This window comes from Triticum urartu, chromosome 4A (genome assembly GCF_056163025.1).
Source record: "Triticum urartu cultivar PI428250 chromosome 4A, HENAU_Tu73, whole genome shotgun sequence".
Classification (NCBI taxonomy): domain Eukaryota; kingdom Viridiplantae; phylum Streptophyta; class Magnoliopsida; order Poales; family Poaceae; genus Triticum; species Triticum urartu.
In genome coordinates, this window is record NC_141876.1 from 110,808,781 (window position 1) to 110,825,782 (window position 17,002).

Sequence of the window (17,002 nt, forward strand, 5' to 3'; positions counted from 1 at the left end):
CTTCAAATATATTGGGAGAGCATGATGGTGGCGTGACTTGAATAATATCTTGCTCCGCCTTCAGATAGCTCCCCAACGCCTTGTCATCATCTTTTTCTTGATTTCGTGCATCATTAGTTTGAAGATATTTGTCCACCAAACTTTCTTCGGCTACTTGTTCTTGTTCTTGAAGCTCGTCAATTTCTATGGAACGAAACTCATAGGGAAGGAAGTAGATTCCATTAACTTCGGAAAAATCAAGTATGGTTGTCTTGCTATACTTTCCATGCTCTTTCTCAACAATGTTTGCCTCTTTGGATTTGAAGGATTCAGAATATATACTACTTGATTCGGCTTTTTCAACCGAAGCACTTTTAGTTTCCAAATCATCATTCTTTTCACTGGTTATATTAATTGGCAAGGCTTATTTTCTTTGAGCTAATTCCCTATCAATTCTCTCTTGATGAAGTACTTGCACTCTATCGCGCAAAGCTTTAACTCCCCTCTCAATTTCAGCCCGCCCTAGATTAGTTTGCCCCCCAATGCTTTTATGATATTTCGGCGATGAAGTGTTAGTGTTGCGGAAACTTTGCAATTGTGTAGGGGTGTATAATATGCTATGGTAATAGGTGGAGGTGTATGCACTGCTGTACAACCATATGCTCTCTCACCAATACTACCAATTGATGAAGTTTCATCTTCCTACTAAACTCTAGCCTTTATTGCAGCATAATAAGAAAACACCCCCTTTTCACATTGTTCAAGGCAAAGAGCACTATTCTCTTGTTCTGTGTCAAGCTCTTTTTTAATGCAACCACAACCGCTTCTAGAAGGGATTGCTCCGCAATACTTTCAGATTCTTTCGGCAATGATTCCTGAGTGTTGCCGAAATTCCTGAATTGCGTAGAGTATGCATTATATGCTACAGTATTTGATGACGGCACATGTGTTCCTGTAAAATTTTCACTTATTCGGTTATGACCATGAAGATGCGGGGCCGAATTATGAACATCTACAATTGCATATGGTGCTGAAATATTACTAACATGAGGTGTACCATATGATGGTTGAGAGTAACTGGCCGAATAGCTAGTAGTAGCATGGCCAATTCTCTCATCCATCGATAAGGTTGGATTCACATATTGCAAATTAGTTGCCGATGAATAAAAAGGTGAAACACTTTCTTGTATGCTATTGGAAATTTTAACATGAGGTGTTTCAAATTGATTAACCAAACCCATCATATTGTTCATCGGTATATGTATTTGTGGGGTTGCCGATGCATGAGAGTTTGGATACATATATTGTACGTTGCTAAAATCATAAGAATTTGAAGCATCAAGATTTTTTGCATCGGCCCTTGCGTAATTAGATGCATGATTGATAAAACTAGGGCTAGCCGATACATTATGCTCATTAGGTGATCCAGCAACAACATATAGATGATTTGCATCTACAAAGAGGAATTGGGTATTCATATTACCTTTGTAGATTGCAGCAACTTGATGACGATCTTTTCGTGGCAAAAACGGGCTGGAGACCGTTCAAAGCTTCGTCCCCAGCGGAGTCGCCAAAAAGTGTGTTCGCACACGAACACGTCACCATGTACCCTCGGCGCCGGGGGTGATGTATGCAAGACAATCTGGCAAGCGCTTTTGTAGACCCGAAACCCCACACGCCCGGGAGGGACCCCGTCAGGGCGCGCGGCGGCTATGGGTTCGCCGCCCCGCAAAAGAAGAACAGACGAAGAACGAGAAAGAAGAAGAACAAGGGAGAAGGAAAAGTAAAGGTAAAAGATGTAGATAGATTTGTTCGATTGTGTGTTGTTGTTCAATCGGCCGTCACCTCTTATCTATATAAGAGGCGGATGAACTTCCCGTAAAAAAAGGACTTGCCTTGCCGTCCAAATCATCAAAATCTAACCAAATTCGGACTTCTCACGACCTCCGGCCCGGATGTCCGGCTTTAGGCCCGGATGATCCGGCCAAGCCTAGATTTCTGACAACAGTGCACTAATCGGGCTGTAACTTTTTCATACGAACTCGGATTAAAATGATTGTTATATCAAACTCAACCGTTTCGATGAGACGCACAACTTTTCCGTTGAACACTTTTCGATTTGAGGTCATATTGAGGGTGTTTCGGTCCGTTTTCTAAAATCTGCAGCAGAAAAACATGTCCGGACGTCCGGACGATTGCCCGGATTGTCCGGCCTTTACCCGGATCATCCGGGACTGGACCCAGATCATCCGGCTTCACCACAAAACTTCTTTGGTTTTGGTGTTTCAATTTCCCGGATGGGCCGGGGTCCCCCGGCCCGAATGATCCGGCCAAACATTACTGCAGTGCACGGTTTAGTCTGTAACTTTTGCATATGACCTTGGATGGGGACGATTTTTATATCAAAATCGTCCGTTTCAACGAGACGAAGAACTTTACTGTTGAAGACTTTATCATCCGAGGTCATCTTAATTATGTTTCATGCTATTTTATAATCTGATGTCAACACGGGTATCTCCGAAATTGTCATATCTTTTGCACTTGAGCTCCGTTTTGGTCCATCTTCATATTTATTTCGATCATCTTGAAGAGGGCCATCAAATGGTGACATGAACTCATAATTTTAATGTCATCCCATTATAGACTCAAGTCACTCTTTGCAATTATGCCATTTTTGAGCGTCAAAAGTAGTAGGATGACAAAGATGTGGTTCAGCAACTTGTGCTACAAAGGGTGTGTTCCCTGTCATAATGTGTTCATCAACCTTATGTCCTCACCTATTGGGTAGCCGATTCATGCATATCTTCAAAATCACTGAGGATAGTTCAACTAGTGCGGATTTTACCTGCAATTTCTTTATCTGGGTCAAGGTGAAACTTTGAGATGCATAAGTTGAAGCCAGAGATGACAACTTCAAAGAACCTAGCTCGATCTAAATTTCAAGTTCTGTCACGGACTTTTGCCCCTCGCTTGTCCTTGTTTGTTCGATCTGACATACTTATTTGTTCAATGCATCAACAAAGTCCGGTGGTTCGCTAAAAGCATAATGTAAGCCCCATGTCTACAAAATTATTTCTGAAGTGATCATTTTTGCTGCTAAAATTTCTCAAACAGATGCGGTCCCAAAATTCATAGAGAAAAATGGATGGCAACATATGGCGTCCTGAATTTGGACTAGAAGTTAACTAATGTGAACAGTTAATATTATAGTACCATAGATCCCCTATCACTATAACATTTTCATCCAGTTTGTAGTACTATGAATGCCCTGTTCTTTTTCTTTTTCTTTCCAGTATTTCATTCGTGTTAATGATGATTGCTGCAGGGCTGGGAGATGGTGCTCCACATTATTATCCCACACGTGTGCCAACTAATTAGCTGCGCTGCTGCTCTCTCTACTGATATTCTTGTCGATCTTAGGGCTTACATATGAAGGTGCAGTGGAATTTTTGTCATATAAACATTAGACACTGACACAAGGAAATCTGATCTCTTAATTTTGCCCAACTTAATTATTAGTTTTCCGTGTGAACAAAATAAAATACATTTCCAGGTTAATTGCCAAGCTATTACAACATTCACCTTAAAGCCTAGAAAGTACTCCTAACTACACATTACGAACTCATCAAATTAACTAAAGTGGACATCATATTTGTGCGACGAAATTAAACCTTTTGATTGCACAATCAGCAGCCAGCTATCTCTAAACCTCCAAGAAATGATGGGTTTGTACAAGGACCTGCCATGCGCCAACGTTGCATGGGCCGCTAAGCTCCAATCGCATCTTCTGGTTACCAGCGCAAAGATCACAGTCGGACCCATGTTTAGAGATCTTTGCTACTAGTGCATTTTGTATCATACAATACATTCGCCCATCTCCCTCTTACTATTCGCTGAACAGCCGCTGTGTGTGTAGTGTACCAAAGGAAGGGTAAAGGAAAAAGGGAGAGGAGAGAAGAGAAAGATCACAAGCTAGTTCGCCAGCTGGTGCATGGGCCAGGTCTGCTCGTGCGCTGCCGCCCCCGTCCATGCATGCATGCATGCATGCGCCCATCACTAGCTACACCAGCGTTTTCTTTATGATTCATTCGATCTCGCCAGCTGCTTGCTTGCTCGCTCGATCCTTCCTATATAGTACTGCAGCCTCTGCCATAGCAGGAGAGAGAGAGAGGAGGAGGAGCAGAGAGGGGAGAGTGAGGATGGCATCGGAGAAGGTGGAGACGATCGTGGCGGGGAACTACGTGGAGATGGAGAGAGAAGGGGGCGACGGCGAGCATCAGGCAGGGGCCGGGGTAGACGGCGGAGAGGGCGGCGGCGCGGCGCCGTCGGGGAGGAGCAAGCTGGTGTCGAGCCTCTTCTGGCACGGCGGCTCGGCCTACGACGCGTGGTTCAGCTGCTCCTCCAACCAGGTGGCGCAGGTGCTGCTGACGCTGCCCTACTCCTTCTCCCAGCTCGGGATGGCGAGCGGCATCGCGCTGCAGCTCTTCTACGGGCTCATGGGGAGCTGGACGGCGTACCTCATCAGCGTGCTGTACGTGGAGTACCGGACGCGCAAGGAGCGGGACAAGGCGGACTTCCGGGGCCACGTCATCCAGTGGTTCGAGGTCCTGGACGGCCTCCTCGGCGCGCACTGGCGCAACGCCGGCCTCTTCTTCAACTGCACCTTCCTCCTCTTCGGCTCCGTCATCCAGCTCATCGCCTGCGCCAGCAACATCTACTACATCAACGACTCCATGGACAAGCGGACGTGGACCTACATCTTCGGCGCCTGCTGCGCCACCACCGTCTTCATCCCCTCCTTCCACAACTACCGGATGTGGTCCTTCCTCGGCCTCCTCATGACCACCTACACCGCCTGGTACCTCACCGCCGCCGCCCTCGTCCACGGCAGGCTGGAGGGGGTCACCCACTCCGCGCCGACCAAGATGGTGCTCTACTTCACCGGCGCCACCAACATCCTCTACACCTTCGGAGGCCACGCTGTCACTGTGTAATCATCATCTTATTCTCTTACTTATTACGTGTAGTAATTTTGCATGTTTTTCGAGCTCCTGCTCATGGATCTTGCATTGCATGCATGACTGCACAGTGAGATCATGCACGCCATGTGGAAGCCGCAGAAGTTCAAGCTCATCTACCTCATGGCCACGCTCTACGTGCTGACGCTGACGCTGCCGTCCGCGTCCGCCATGTACTGGGCCTTCGGCGACGCCCTGCTCGACCACTCCAACGCCTTCTCCCTCCTCCCGCGCACGCCCTTCCGCGACGCCGCCGTCGTCCTCATGCTCATCCACCAGTTCATCACCTTCGGCTTCGCCTGCACGCCGCTCTACTTCGTCTGGGAGAAGGCCATCGGCGTGCACGGCGACCGCACCGGCGTCTTCCGCAGGGCGGCGGCGCGGCTCCCCGTCGTGGCGCCCATCTGGTTCCTGGCCGTCGTCTTCCCCTTCTTCGGCCCCATCAACTCCACCGTGGGGTCCCTCCTCGTCAGCTTCACCGTGTACATCATCCCCGCCGCGGCGCACATGGCCGTCTTCGCGGCGCCGGCGGCCAGGGAGGGCGCCGTGGAGCGGCCGCCGCGGGGACTCGGGGGGTGGGCCGGGATGTACGCCGCCAACTGCTTCGTGGTGGCGTGGGTGCTCGTCGTCGGCTTCGGGTTCGGCGGCTGGGCCAGCACCGTCAACTTTGTGCGCCAGGTCAACACCTTCGGACTCTTCACCAAGTGCTACCAGTGCCCTCCAAGGCACTAATTACCTAGCTTTTTAATCTTTAATCTTGATTAATCACCTACCCATATAAGTAGCAAACTGAATTTAAAAGATTATTCAACATGCCTAGTTAGTTTCTTCTTGAGAGAAGAAACTTTAGTTAATCTCTCACAAAGAAAAATCAAATCGGAGCTTGTTTTTGAATTTTGATCGTGTCCTGTTGTGTTTTGTGTGTTTGTGCGCGCCATGTTTGTAATTCTTGTAATTATCAGTTCATGAGAACTGTATGCATGTGTATATAATGTATGTATCTCAAGATCAGTGATATATCAATCTTTGTACGGGCTTCCGCTCTTTGCTTCTCCTATCTATAAGGTTCACACGCAGTTCTCCTCCATGATTCGAAAAAAAAAATCCATGTCTGATTTATACAAAGTTCACATGTAGTAGTAGTACTGATCTGCTCTTGTTTTTTGTTCTCCCTGGTTTTTAATTAGATGCAGAGCATTTTTAATATGTATAGAGTTCAGAACCCGAGAGAGGATGATCAGAGATTGTTTGGCTCAATTGTTTTTTGTGTGAGGTGTTTATTTAGCTTAATTGTTGCGAGGTTGTGATGTGGCATGCATGCATGTGCTGCTACACTACAACGGTGGAGATGATTTCTACAGATTTTGTGCCATGTCCTGTCCATATATGCATGCCAGTTTGCAGCGACCCTCCCTGATAATCAATTACTCCATTTCGGATCTTCACATACTCCTGGATACATTAGACTAATTAGAGGGTCCTACCATCTACTAGGACTAGGAGTGGTGATGATCCATCCCCTTCATAAAGCGGACATCCTATGGTGATGATGATGACGATGCATCCATCCATCCAGTTAACTGATGATACCCACAGGACAACTAAATAATTTCACCGGTCGAAGAATCACGTGTGACAATGATCACGCATTGCTTTGGTCCACCTTTAATTTGTCCCAGAAAATCAAAGCGAGCATATATCTGTTTACACGTCGCCCTATATATGGTACTCTCACTTGCAGATTCTGATAATGAAGTGAGAGACGAGGAAGAAGGGGAGAAAGATCAGCTGGAACTGACAGCATGTGTGCATTGCACGTTGGGGAAAGGTGCGAGAGGGCTGTCCTCGGCGTTGCTGGTCCATGCATGCCTTTGTTGTGAAGAAACTGTAGGGCTAGCTACCTTTGAGATCATGTGTGAGGAAAAGCAGAACAACAAGTTTTCAAACGAAAAGAAGCTAATTAAGTACTCCCTCTGTAACCTCCTTTGCAAAAAAAAATGGGTACTCCCTCCGTTACAAATTATAAGATGTTCTAACTTCTTTCTAAATCGAAATACCTGTGTATAGATGTGTTTGTAGTCCATATTAAAATATTCAAAACGCCTCATAATTTGGAACATGGGTGATATACCTGAAATCCAGTCAACACGAGCTGGGGGAGGTGCAGTTTCATGGAGACGGCTACTCAAACCAACCGGGTGATCTGAATGCAGAAACGCTGACAACTGCTAGATGACAACAGATCATGGGAGAAGGAAGGACGCAATCAACCAACCATGCGCCGCCTCCGTGTCGGTAGCGGCGGCATCGCCTTCGTGTCCACTTCCGGCGGGGTACGGACAAGGATCATTCGGCATGCACAGGCGCCAAGAGGCGAGAAGAGGACTGGACGAGATCTTCTCCATCCCAGAAGACCATCATCCTTCACCTTCTAGTCTGAACTCTTCAGGTATCAACATACATCATCTGTCATTGCAAATTTTCAAGCCTGGCAAGCTAACTAGATGATGAGATAATTTCAAGTTCTTTGTGGTATCAGCAAATCAAAAACACATGCTGTTCGTAACACTTCCCTTGTCATTTCCAGAAGTTGGCCGACAGAAAGGTCCAGCCAAATCTACTGAATCAGGAAACTACAAGATGCATAGCCCCAGATCCAGACAGCAACAAACTGGACAGCAAGATCAGGCAAACATCCATCCATGGATCCAAGAGCATGCATTATTCGGAGCTGAGAGTCTCTGACATGTCCGCGGTTCCATGGACACAAAACATTGATTATCTCAGTCATTAGCATAGCACATGATTAATAAGATTAAGCAGATGCAGCCAGCCAGAGTACAGGCCAAGCAAAGCTACAACGGTAGCCTGCCTGTAAGGACAGGGACTGTAGGGTGCCCAAGCAACAGACCCTCACGTCAAACATCAGATCTGGAGAAGCTTGATCCATCTATGGCTCCTTCACTAAGTGTGCGCGTGTGGCAATAATTGAAGGATCCAATATAGTCTACACATGCATATTTGATAAAAGGAAATGATGTGACACCAAGATTCTCAGAGGCCAGAGTGTCCAACAACAAGAGAACCAAGATTTGGAGGACTGATGGAAATGAAGCCGTGGCCTGGTGCATTTGGAAGTTTCAGGTGGAGAAGAGAAAGAAAAGATGGTGAAAGTTTTGTCACGATGCCTTGGTAGAGATTATAGAGGTAGGCAATTGAGTACATCTGCTACCTATTAATGGAGGCAAAAAAAGACACATAGAAAGGTACATTGGCGAAAAAAGGTGGAAGATAGCATTTTTTTCCATTGTAAGTTATTTGCCACGTTTGGCCATTGTCTGTTTAGTTTCTTGTGTACTTGCATTGCTGACAATATATGAAAATAGTCCAAAGGTACAGCCTAAATACTGGGTCGAAGCCGGGGGGTGGATCTTATATTCTGATACAAGCTCCTGAGCAATGAGGGTGGAAATTATACGAGTTTACAACATTGTGACTTAACAATTCTCTAAGCCAGTAAATATTCAAAAATTCCATCTCAGAAGCAAAAACATGTACAGGTTAAATTTACATGATTGCTACTGTACCGACAAGCAAGAATTAAATCTATGTCTAATTAATGTCTAAGTAAAGCTGGAGCCCAACATTAACTCCAACATGTCATCTGGGGTGAGAAGGGTTGTACCACCAAGAATGAGCTCCACATCAGGTCTGCCGCTCTCTGAGATTGCCTTCATGACTTCCCGGACCTTGCATGAAAAACACCAAGCTTATCAAAGACAACACTGCTTTCTAACACTAACAAACAGGGATTTGGGTTATATGCTTTTTCTCAGGAAGAAGCGAGTATTCTTTAGTTTTGGTTGGTTGCGGTCTCTGGATTAGAGATCTGCAATCTGACGTATGCTTATCAAGCTGTATGAATTAAAATCTGATGTTGTGGAGATAGAGGTTCTACTGGATATTAATAAAGCAGTGTACTGATCTACACAGTTCCAATAAAACGAATTAAAATCTTGGTGTGCATCCTTAGTGTAGTTCCAGATCGATTCAATACTAATGAATATATCACAAACTATGACAGAAACAACAAACTTCATCATGACATGATAAAATAAATAAAGCCAAAAAATACGGGCCAGAACGTACCTCAAGAGTATTGATACCTCCCACAACAAAAACGATGAGACAACTTTGATCCCCAAAACTTGGTTTGGACTGCAGGCAAAACAACTGTGAGTTCGTAATTTAGACAAATGTCACAGCAAGTAAGAAAACAATCGACCAACGTACCTGTCCAAGGCCAAACCTACCCAATCCGCTTTTAAATAAACGGCCAACAGCTGATGAATGGTACTCAAGGCCAGGTATGTCAAATCTCGTCAACACAGCTAATATCAACTTATAAAGCAAGCCTTTTCTTGAGTAACTATCAGTCTCAAACCGACTCAGTGCTGCCAACCCTTCTCCAAGAGCTTGATTCCGTAATCTCATACTGGACAAGCTATGAAAGAATTTAAAGAGTTGATCTACCCTATCCCGTACTTCCAACTTAAGTTGCATGTCCCCATAAGCTTCCTCTTTTTGATGATCAGCATCATCATCATCGTCCCAGTTATCCCACTGGTCATCAAAATCATCGGTAGTGGTAGAAATAGGCTCACTAGAGTCCTTATTTCTATCACCATCTTTAGATCTACCTTTAGCTTCAAGTTCCTTCTCCAAACCATCAAGGAACCGGAACTTCACAGATGATGGCCTCTCAAGGATAGAGTCCACCACAACATCTTTCAGTGACCGTTCATCTTCCCAAGAGAACGGACCACCAGCTATCGATGTAGGAAAGTTTTCGCCAGCCAAGATATACCCAACAATCGTTAGAAGTAATATGTCCTGGAAAGTCAGAAGGCCTTGCGTAGACCCCATGGTATTACCATGTTTGTGAGATTCCACTGAAGTGCTGGTGTTGATGAAATCACGAATCTCGCTGGCAAGACTTTGAGTTGTCTCGGCTGATGTTACACTTAATATTCTCTCAGCACTTGTAAAGGCCTCCCAGCAAGTACTTTGAGGTTCCTGGAGAGCCATTTCAGCAGCCAGTGCCAACTGAATGACCCCTCTGTTTCTTACCAAGGACAGCTCGTGTTGACAGAGCATCTGCACCATAGAACGAAGCTCTGAAATAGAAGCCGTCTGTCGACCTTTAGATGGAGAGGACAGCTTCTCAAGCTGTAAAGCCTCCATGAGCCATTTCTTAATCAACACCAACCCATCTTTTGCTCCTCTGTCTAGTAATGCTTCTAAGTAGCGCACTCCAGCATAGTTGGATAGGAAAGAGCCACTTAGAGTGCCTACTTTGCCATCATGTGCTTCGTCAGAATAATCAGGTAGCCAGGTAACTTCGGAGTCAACCTCAGCAGAGTTCCAGCCAGACACAAATGCCATCATACTTTCAGACAGCACACTGGTTCTGCTCTTAGTTTCTTCCTTGCTAAAGGCTGATTCAAGAGGGACCTTTATATCTAGTGGGGAACGTTTTACAGTAGCTTGGGAATGCTTGCTGGGAGTTTGAGGATTTTTTGCCGCATAACAGGATGAAGTCCTTTCCTTGCGTGGCAACGAGGACAGCATCCTATCAAGAAATGAGTCGCCATGAAGGCAAGGAGTTAGGAGATCAATTGTACGATCTACAATCAGTAGACCAGCAGAACTCTTATTACGACCAACGTCATATAGACTTGACATATCCATCATCAACTTCCCAATGGCCCTTGATGTATCACCAAGTGAAAATATATCAAGCTTTAGGTCCATCTACACAAATTTTGTAATGGAGATCAACAAAAGGTTTCATGCTTGAAAAATAGATAAGAGCAACTACAATGCAGCATGCTGTACATGATAAAAGTCATTACCTTATTGGCCAAGTGGTACAAGAATTGAGCAGTCAAGGTTAGTCCTGGGGGGACCTCATCGCCATCAAAAGGTTTACCAGTAGATATGGAGGGTAGACCAGGGCTAAGGGAATCCTCACGGTGATTTGACAAATATGATTCAGCAATTGTACCTTCCGAAGGTAAAACAAAAGTCCTTGAGGAAATAGGAGAGAAAATCATCGGAAAGTGACACACGGTTACAGACAACCTCTTTCCTCTTGGTTCAACCTGACCTAAGTCATCATCAGAAAAATCTTTTTTTCTCGGGCTAGATTCAGAAGGGCCATAGTGCACCCCAGAACCCCACTTAGTATCACCATCTGAGGTGAAATCTCTTTCTGTGTATGGGATGTTATCTTTGTCCTTGTTCAACTTCCCACACTTCTTTAGAAGCTCCTCATGGTCCTGAATGAGTAATATCTCATACTCCCGGAAAGCATCTGGTCCGAGTGGGGAATCAACGTATGCTGAGTGACCAATCTGCAACAAATTCACCAAAGGTTCAAAAGGTTACTCACATAATTTTGCGATAACTTGAAATAGATTTAAGAAGGCTCTAAGATAATGAAGTGAATAAGAAAGATGGGCATGCATTTTGGCAAAACTAACTGTGAATTGCAGAGGAAGCAATGCACGCAAAGAAGTTCTTACTGATACCCTCATATAAGGCTACTACATAAATCAGGCTAGTTTTGAAGTGGATACAGTGAGAAACACAAGGTCCGGGAAAGTATGTGACTCATGGTGACTTTATGACAAATCCAATAAGTTTTAGAACAGGGAACATGCAAGCCACTAACAAACAGAGATCAAACAGTGCAGATAGAGTAGATGCAATGCTACCAGCATGAGCAGTGACCAACATGTATTTCGATGATTTTTTTTCAAGAAAAAGATGAACTCCTGCACCAGTATAACTATACTGTTTTGTTCAACGAAGAGAGGAATCGTGGCATTATCATTCCCTGTTCCGCGTAGGAACTGCGAATGCGGAGGGAAAGAAAACCGTAGGGGGGGGTTCTAGCAGCCCATGAAAGATTAAGATCATGGATTTCTGGATCTAAATCTTGACATCTTTTCTCAGAATGGTTTCGGAAAATCATTTGAGCTGACCATGGGTCCTAGTAGATAATAGTAAATTCAAACACCATTCATCCCCTATGTAAAAACTCCTTTGTTAGTGTAACGCCCCGGACACACCCGTCGGTTACTAGCCGTTACTCCTGGCGGGATCTAGACCGGACCCACAGATCAACACTAGTCTTTCCTGCGCACTTTGTCCTCACTCGTGCGCACCTGGGACCAACTTCCAAATTGGTCACCCATCCTGAAATTGCTCCAAGCTGAGCATGCTTAACTTTGGAGTTCTTTCCGTATGGGCTCCGGGAAAAGAAGGAATTCCTTATTTCTATGAGTAGTCTATCATCCATATTAGGCCAGGATATGACATACACCCCCACTCAAAGGAACCGACATCCTCGTCGGCCCACAGAAACGTTCCCTCTTGGCACACGTCTGTGAGTCCAGTCCGGCACATGTACCATGTCGTGTGCCACGACGGGCCACAAATGTCATGCACAACATGACTGCGCACCTGACCCGCAAACATCCGTGTAACCGCGAGGGTCGGCTCTGGTACCAACATGTAAAGCCCCGGACACACCCGCTGGTTACTGGCCGTTACTCCTGGTGGGATCTAGTCTGGCCCCACAGATCAACACTAGTCTTTCCTGCACACTTTGTCCTCACTCATGCGCACCTAGGACCAACTTCCTAGTTGGACACCCATCCTTATTTCTATGAGTAGTCTATATCATCCCTATTAAGTCAGGCTATCACAGTGAGGTGACTGACGTATTAAGTCAGGCTATCACAGTGAGGTGACTGACTCTAAGGCCGTGAAGGATATTTCCCTGATCACCAAGATGGAGACAACGGACGTCTTCGAGACACGAGGAAGATGCACTCAGGGAAAACCAATCCCCACGGAAGTCCGATGAAGATTGAAACATCTAGGCCATAGTTGCTGTAAATTCTTGTAAGAGTTACGTTGGAAGTTGATTTGTAAAATTAAAATTTAGTAAAATAATATAATCAGCAGTATGATCAGGCCCTTCAGAAGCAAACCAGTCATCACAATTAACATATTATTGCAGGGGTTAAGCACCTCGGAAATCGCTGTCAATACAGTACAATGTGAAACAGTTCCATGGTTGCCCAAGCAGCGTATAATATACCGATGTGCATCACTAAGAAGGCGTGATGTAATAAAGACAATCTTCCTTGCTGGATGAGCAAAACTTGAATTCCACCCAGCAGCCTGCAAACACAGATACATCAGGTGATGAGGTAAAGAACAGAACAACAAGACAGACCATTTCTTGAGTACAGAAAGTAATAAAATTTCCCTGTTTCTATAGTAAGACACAGAAAACCTTGTTAATTGCATATAAGAATACTGCATCTTTACTGTTATCGACATGGCAGATACCAGCCAGTCTGACGTGCACACCAGCAGCAAATGCCAAGCTAAGGCCCAAGGCCCAACAATCAGATAGCCGCAACAGTCTAGTTACAGCACAGCAAGCCAACAATGCAGCTAAAAACAATTGTGGCCATGAGGGACGTCCAGGATAGTGAGAGCTGCACTGATCGATTTGGTCGCATTTGTTAGTTTGGGAGGAGATGTAGATTGCATCATGTATGTTTGTTAGGTTCGAACTCTCTATTCTATTTGAAGATGAAGAAGTGCAGCCATTATTATCAAGAACATATACGACCTTCTTTCTTCAAAACCCTCTCGTTCATCTATGGTCAATGCCTCCTTATTCTAGCATCCTGTATCTCTTCACCCATGCTGCAAGGCCCACCTCACAGTACTCATGACACTGGCATACCAAGGTTAGCATGCAGATTACTAGGATTGTCATTTTCTATCCATCATAAGAAATCGGAAAAAAGAAAAGATAAATATAAATTATACAGACTCGGTATGTTGCCAGATCAATAGGCAGTACTTCAACAATTAGTTAATTACCACCCTAACTATCGCAGAAGTCCCAAAATCACTATGAACTACGACCGTCACAATTCGGCACCCACGAGGCCATGACGGATGCTATTCAGGTGATGACAGAAGGCACCACATTTCTTTCAGTTATTTCCCCCTCTACCGACATCAGCCATGGCAATGCTGGACGACAGAGGCCTGTGTCAAGTACCCTATACGCACACGCTATCATTCCCATGATCGCAGGAGCCCGAGAGATCGAGGCACACACCAAACATGTATTGGCATCATTGATCGCAAGACCTGGCTCTACCAGCTGACTTGCATATGACTTTATGGTTAGCAAAGAAAGGGTGAGATGGATGTCAACAGAAGCAATAATAGTTGACATGGATGGCAACATGGCAAAACCATCCATAAACTCATGTTAGGGGGGTATGTGAGGGTGAGATGCATATAGAAATACATCATCGCTGAAACCTAGTGTGCATACATGTAAGTTCTGTCTTGCCTACTAACTTAATATGACAAAAATAAGTGAACTGCGATTCATAAAGTGCGTTATTCGTATGACATCTGCTGGCCATAGTCAATCTCCACAATGCAGGTACAGTGCATAAATCATCAGAAAAATAGCCCAGTAATGCTACAGGGCATTCATTAAACATTCGAGTTGCCACCAACACCACTCATAGAAACTAGAATCACTGCACCATGACCATCAAATTATAGGGAAACAGGGCAAGTTGTAGATTTCAGTAGTTGCTTGATATTAGATAGAAAGCAAGAGCAACGGAACCTTACAGCATCAAGAGGAGACGTGCTTTCCAAGCTGCACACCGCACGAGCGCTGAGCTCGAGAAGCAGAGGGAATGCTCCTATAAACTGGAACGCCTCCAGAGTGCCTGCATCTAGGTACACTAGCGCATCTGCAATCTCATCTCCAATCTGCAAAGCACCAGTAACTGAATCAATTTCTATAGTTCAAGCTGGGAAGATTATACCTATACTGTAGAATCATCATCGGGCAGTTTTCCTCAATTCTTTTGCAGATTGAGTTAATAATAAAGCAGCCTCATGTTTTACCACTCGTTTTAAGATGGATTACTTCGGTTCGGAAGCTTCAAATGTTTGTTTCTTCTTCAACAGAAAAACTGCTGGAGGCGGAAAATCCTAGGAATCCTCGTGCGCTCCATCATGGAAAATTACGCACTGATACTTTTCGAAGGATCGATAGAAGAACGAGCAAGCCAAAAAAGAGTACGGAACCAGCGAAGGGGAACTCGCGAAGTGATTCGACCTGGCGGATGGAGTCTTGGCAGGACGCGATCAGATCCACCGCTGCCATGGCGTCTCGCTCCCTAGGTCCCCAGAAGATTGCGGAACCTTCACCGCGACGCCACCGGGCGATGAGGTCGGATCGTGGGTGAGGGGCGATGCCGGAGGGGAACTGCCGACGGTGGCCGCAGGTAGAGAGCCCGGATACCCTGCCGCTCACGCCGAAGGGGGGGGGGGGGGGGGGGGGGAGAGATGGATACCACCTCCGGAGCTGCAGCTCGCCGGAGATGCGTCGCTGGCTGCTACACGGGAGATCAGCGGGGAGGAGACGGTGGGGGGACTCGCAGGAGGATTAGCTCCGTTTTAGTTCAGTCTTTGGTTTCACAAGCCCATGCGGATACGGCCCAGCTACAAAAGCAACATCAGTTCTCTTCTTTCTTTTTCTCCAAAGAAAATATAGTTCTTCCCAAAAGTAAATTCTAAATTTGAAATATTTAAATGATCCCTTGAATCAGTTGAGAAAATTTCAGATGATAACAACAATTATTAGTTTGTACCTTAAACTCGTCATGGTTTCATAAACTCTCAAATACGACCAAGCCTACCCCCATTAGCAAGGTATTGGTGATATCAAGTGACTTAGCTCTTCAAAGCAGGGGCGGAGGCACGTTATGGACACCGGTGTCACTGGTATATTTACCTTGTACAAATTCCAGATTTTTGGGCTGGACATCGGTAACTTTTGGATCTGGACATCGGTCAGCCCAACGACTGACAAACACAAGTGAGGCAGTCTAGCCCATCTACATAATGCTCACTCCTAAAACGATCGATTAATCCTTGGTCCTTGGATGTGCGTGTGTTGAAAAAAAAGCTATCGATCTGATTAATCGATCTCCCAATACGGCTGTACCTTATTTGTATGTGCGCCTGTTCGGTTGCTCATCCGCTCGGCTTTTGCGCCTCAACCCTCATAGCATCGCCCGTCCTCGGACCTTCTCCGTCGCGCGGCCAGCCGCCGGTCCGCCCAGTCACCTTCAAACATCTAGCCGGCCACTTGAACCCTCGCCCAGTCATGGATTGTTGAAAGTTTGAGGTACGTCTCAACTCTCAACTCAGCACTTGGTAATTGCCGATCTCTCTCAAATCTGAAATCTCAGTTGTGTGTAGGAATTACAAAAAAATTAAGTTATGTTTTTCTAATTGTATGGCTAGGGTCTTAAAATTTAAAGCTATTATAATTGGAAACAATTCGTTGTGATTCATATTTAACCAGGGGAGGATTATTTCTGCAACAACGGCGAGACACAATGTCGAATAAGTTTAAGTCCCTAATCGTATCATTCGATCGATGCATTTTGTTTATTGTTTATACTCTTGCATATGCAAACACAAATAATGTAATCGTACATTTTTGCTAAAACAGTAATAATTAATCACAGGAGAATTTATAGAAAGGTTTCTTAAATAATATTGTAACTCGTTCATTGTTTAGCGTTCTTAGGCTTGTTCAAATTTGCATAATCAACTAGTATTTCAAATGGAAGTGAACAATTTATTTTGGTAAAAAATCTCGTTGCCATATAATTAGTGTTCTTGGGTGTGTTATTTTATATTATTGCTTGGTGTCCATCTTTATACATATGATGTGCACGTGCATGTGGACACCGGGACATTTTTGTTCTGGATCCGCCCCTGCTTCAAAGTAACCGCCTAACTTAGCATAGCTCTTGACTATCAAATCTGTAATTTGTAATACCTAAATAGTTCATCCCCACTAA

General features: G+C 45.0%; 2 protein-coding genes across 2 annotated transcripts; one reads left to right on the forward strand and one right to left on the reverse strand.

Annotated features, from left to right (window-relative positions):
• The first annotated feature begins 4,178 nt into the window (after window positions 1-4,178).
• On the forward strand, window positions 4,179-6,054 carry LOC125527094 (putative auxin transporter-like protein 4). The gene is made up of 2 exons (XM_048691671.2): window positions 4,179-4,969; window positions 5,069-6,054. The coding sequence occupies exons 1-2, from the start codon at window positions 4,179-4,181 to the stop codon at window positions 5,727-5,729; spliced, it is 1,452 nt and encodes a 483-aa protein (XP_048547628.1). The 3' UTR covers window positions 5,730-6,054.
• A 2,320-nt stretch (window positions 6,055-8,374) lies between these two features.
• LOC125527093 (vesicle docking protein) lies at window positions 8,375-15,575 on the reverse strand. Its single transcript, XM_048691670.2, has 7 exons — window positions 15,244-15,575; window positions 14,748-14,891; window positions 13,101-13,253; window positions 10,913-11,413; window positions 9,291-10,811; window positions 9,147-9,215; window positions 8,375-8,746 (listed from the first exon to the last, which is right to left on the reverse strand). The coding sequence occupies exons 1-7, from the start codon at window positions 15,289-15,291 to the stop codon at window positions 8,621-8,623; spliced, it is 2,562 nt and encodes an 853-aa protein (XP_048547627.2). The 5' UTR covers window positions 15,292-15,575; the 3' UTR covers window positions 8,375-8,620.
• Window positions 15,576-17,002: the final 1,427 nt, after the last annotated feature.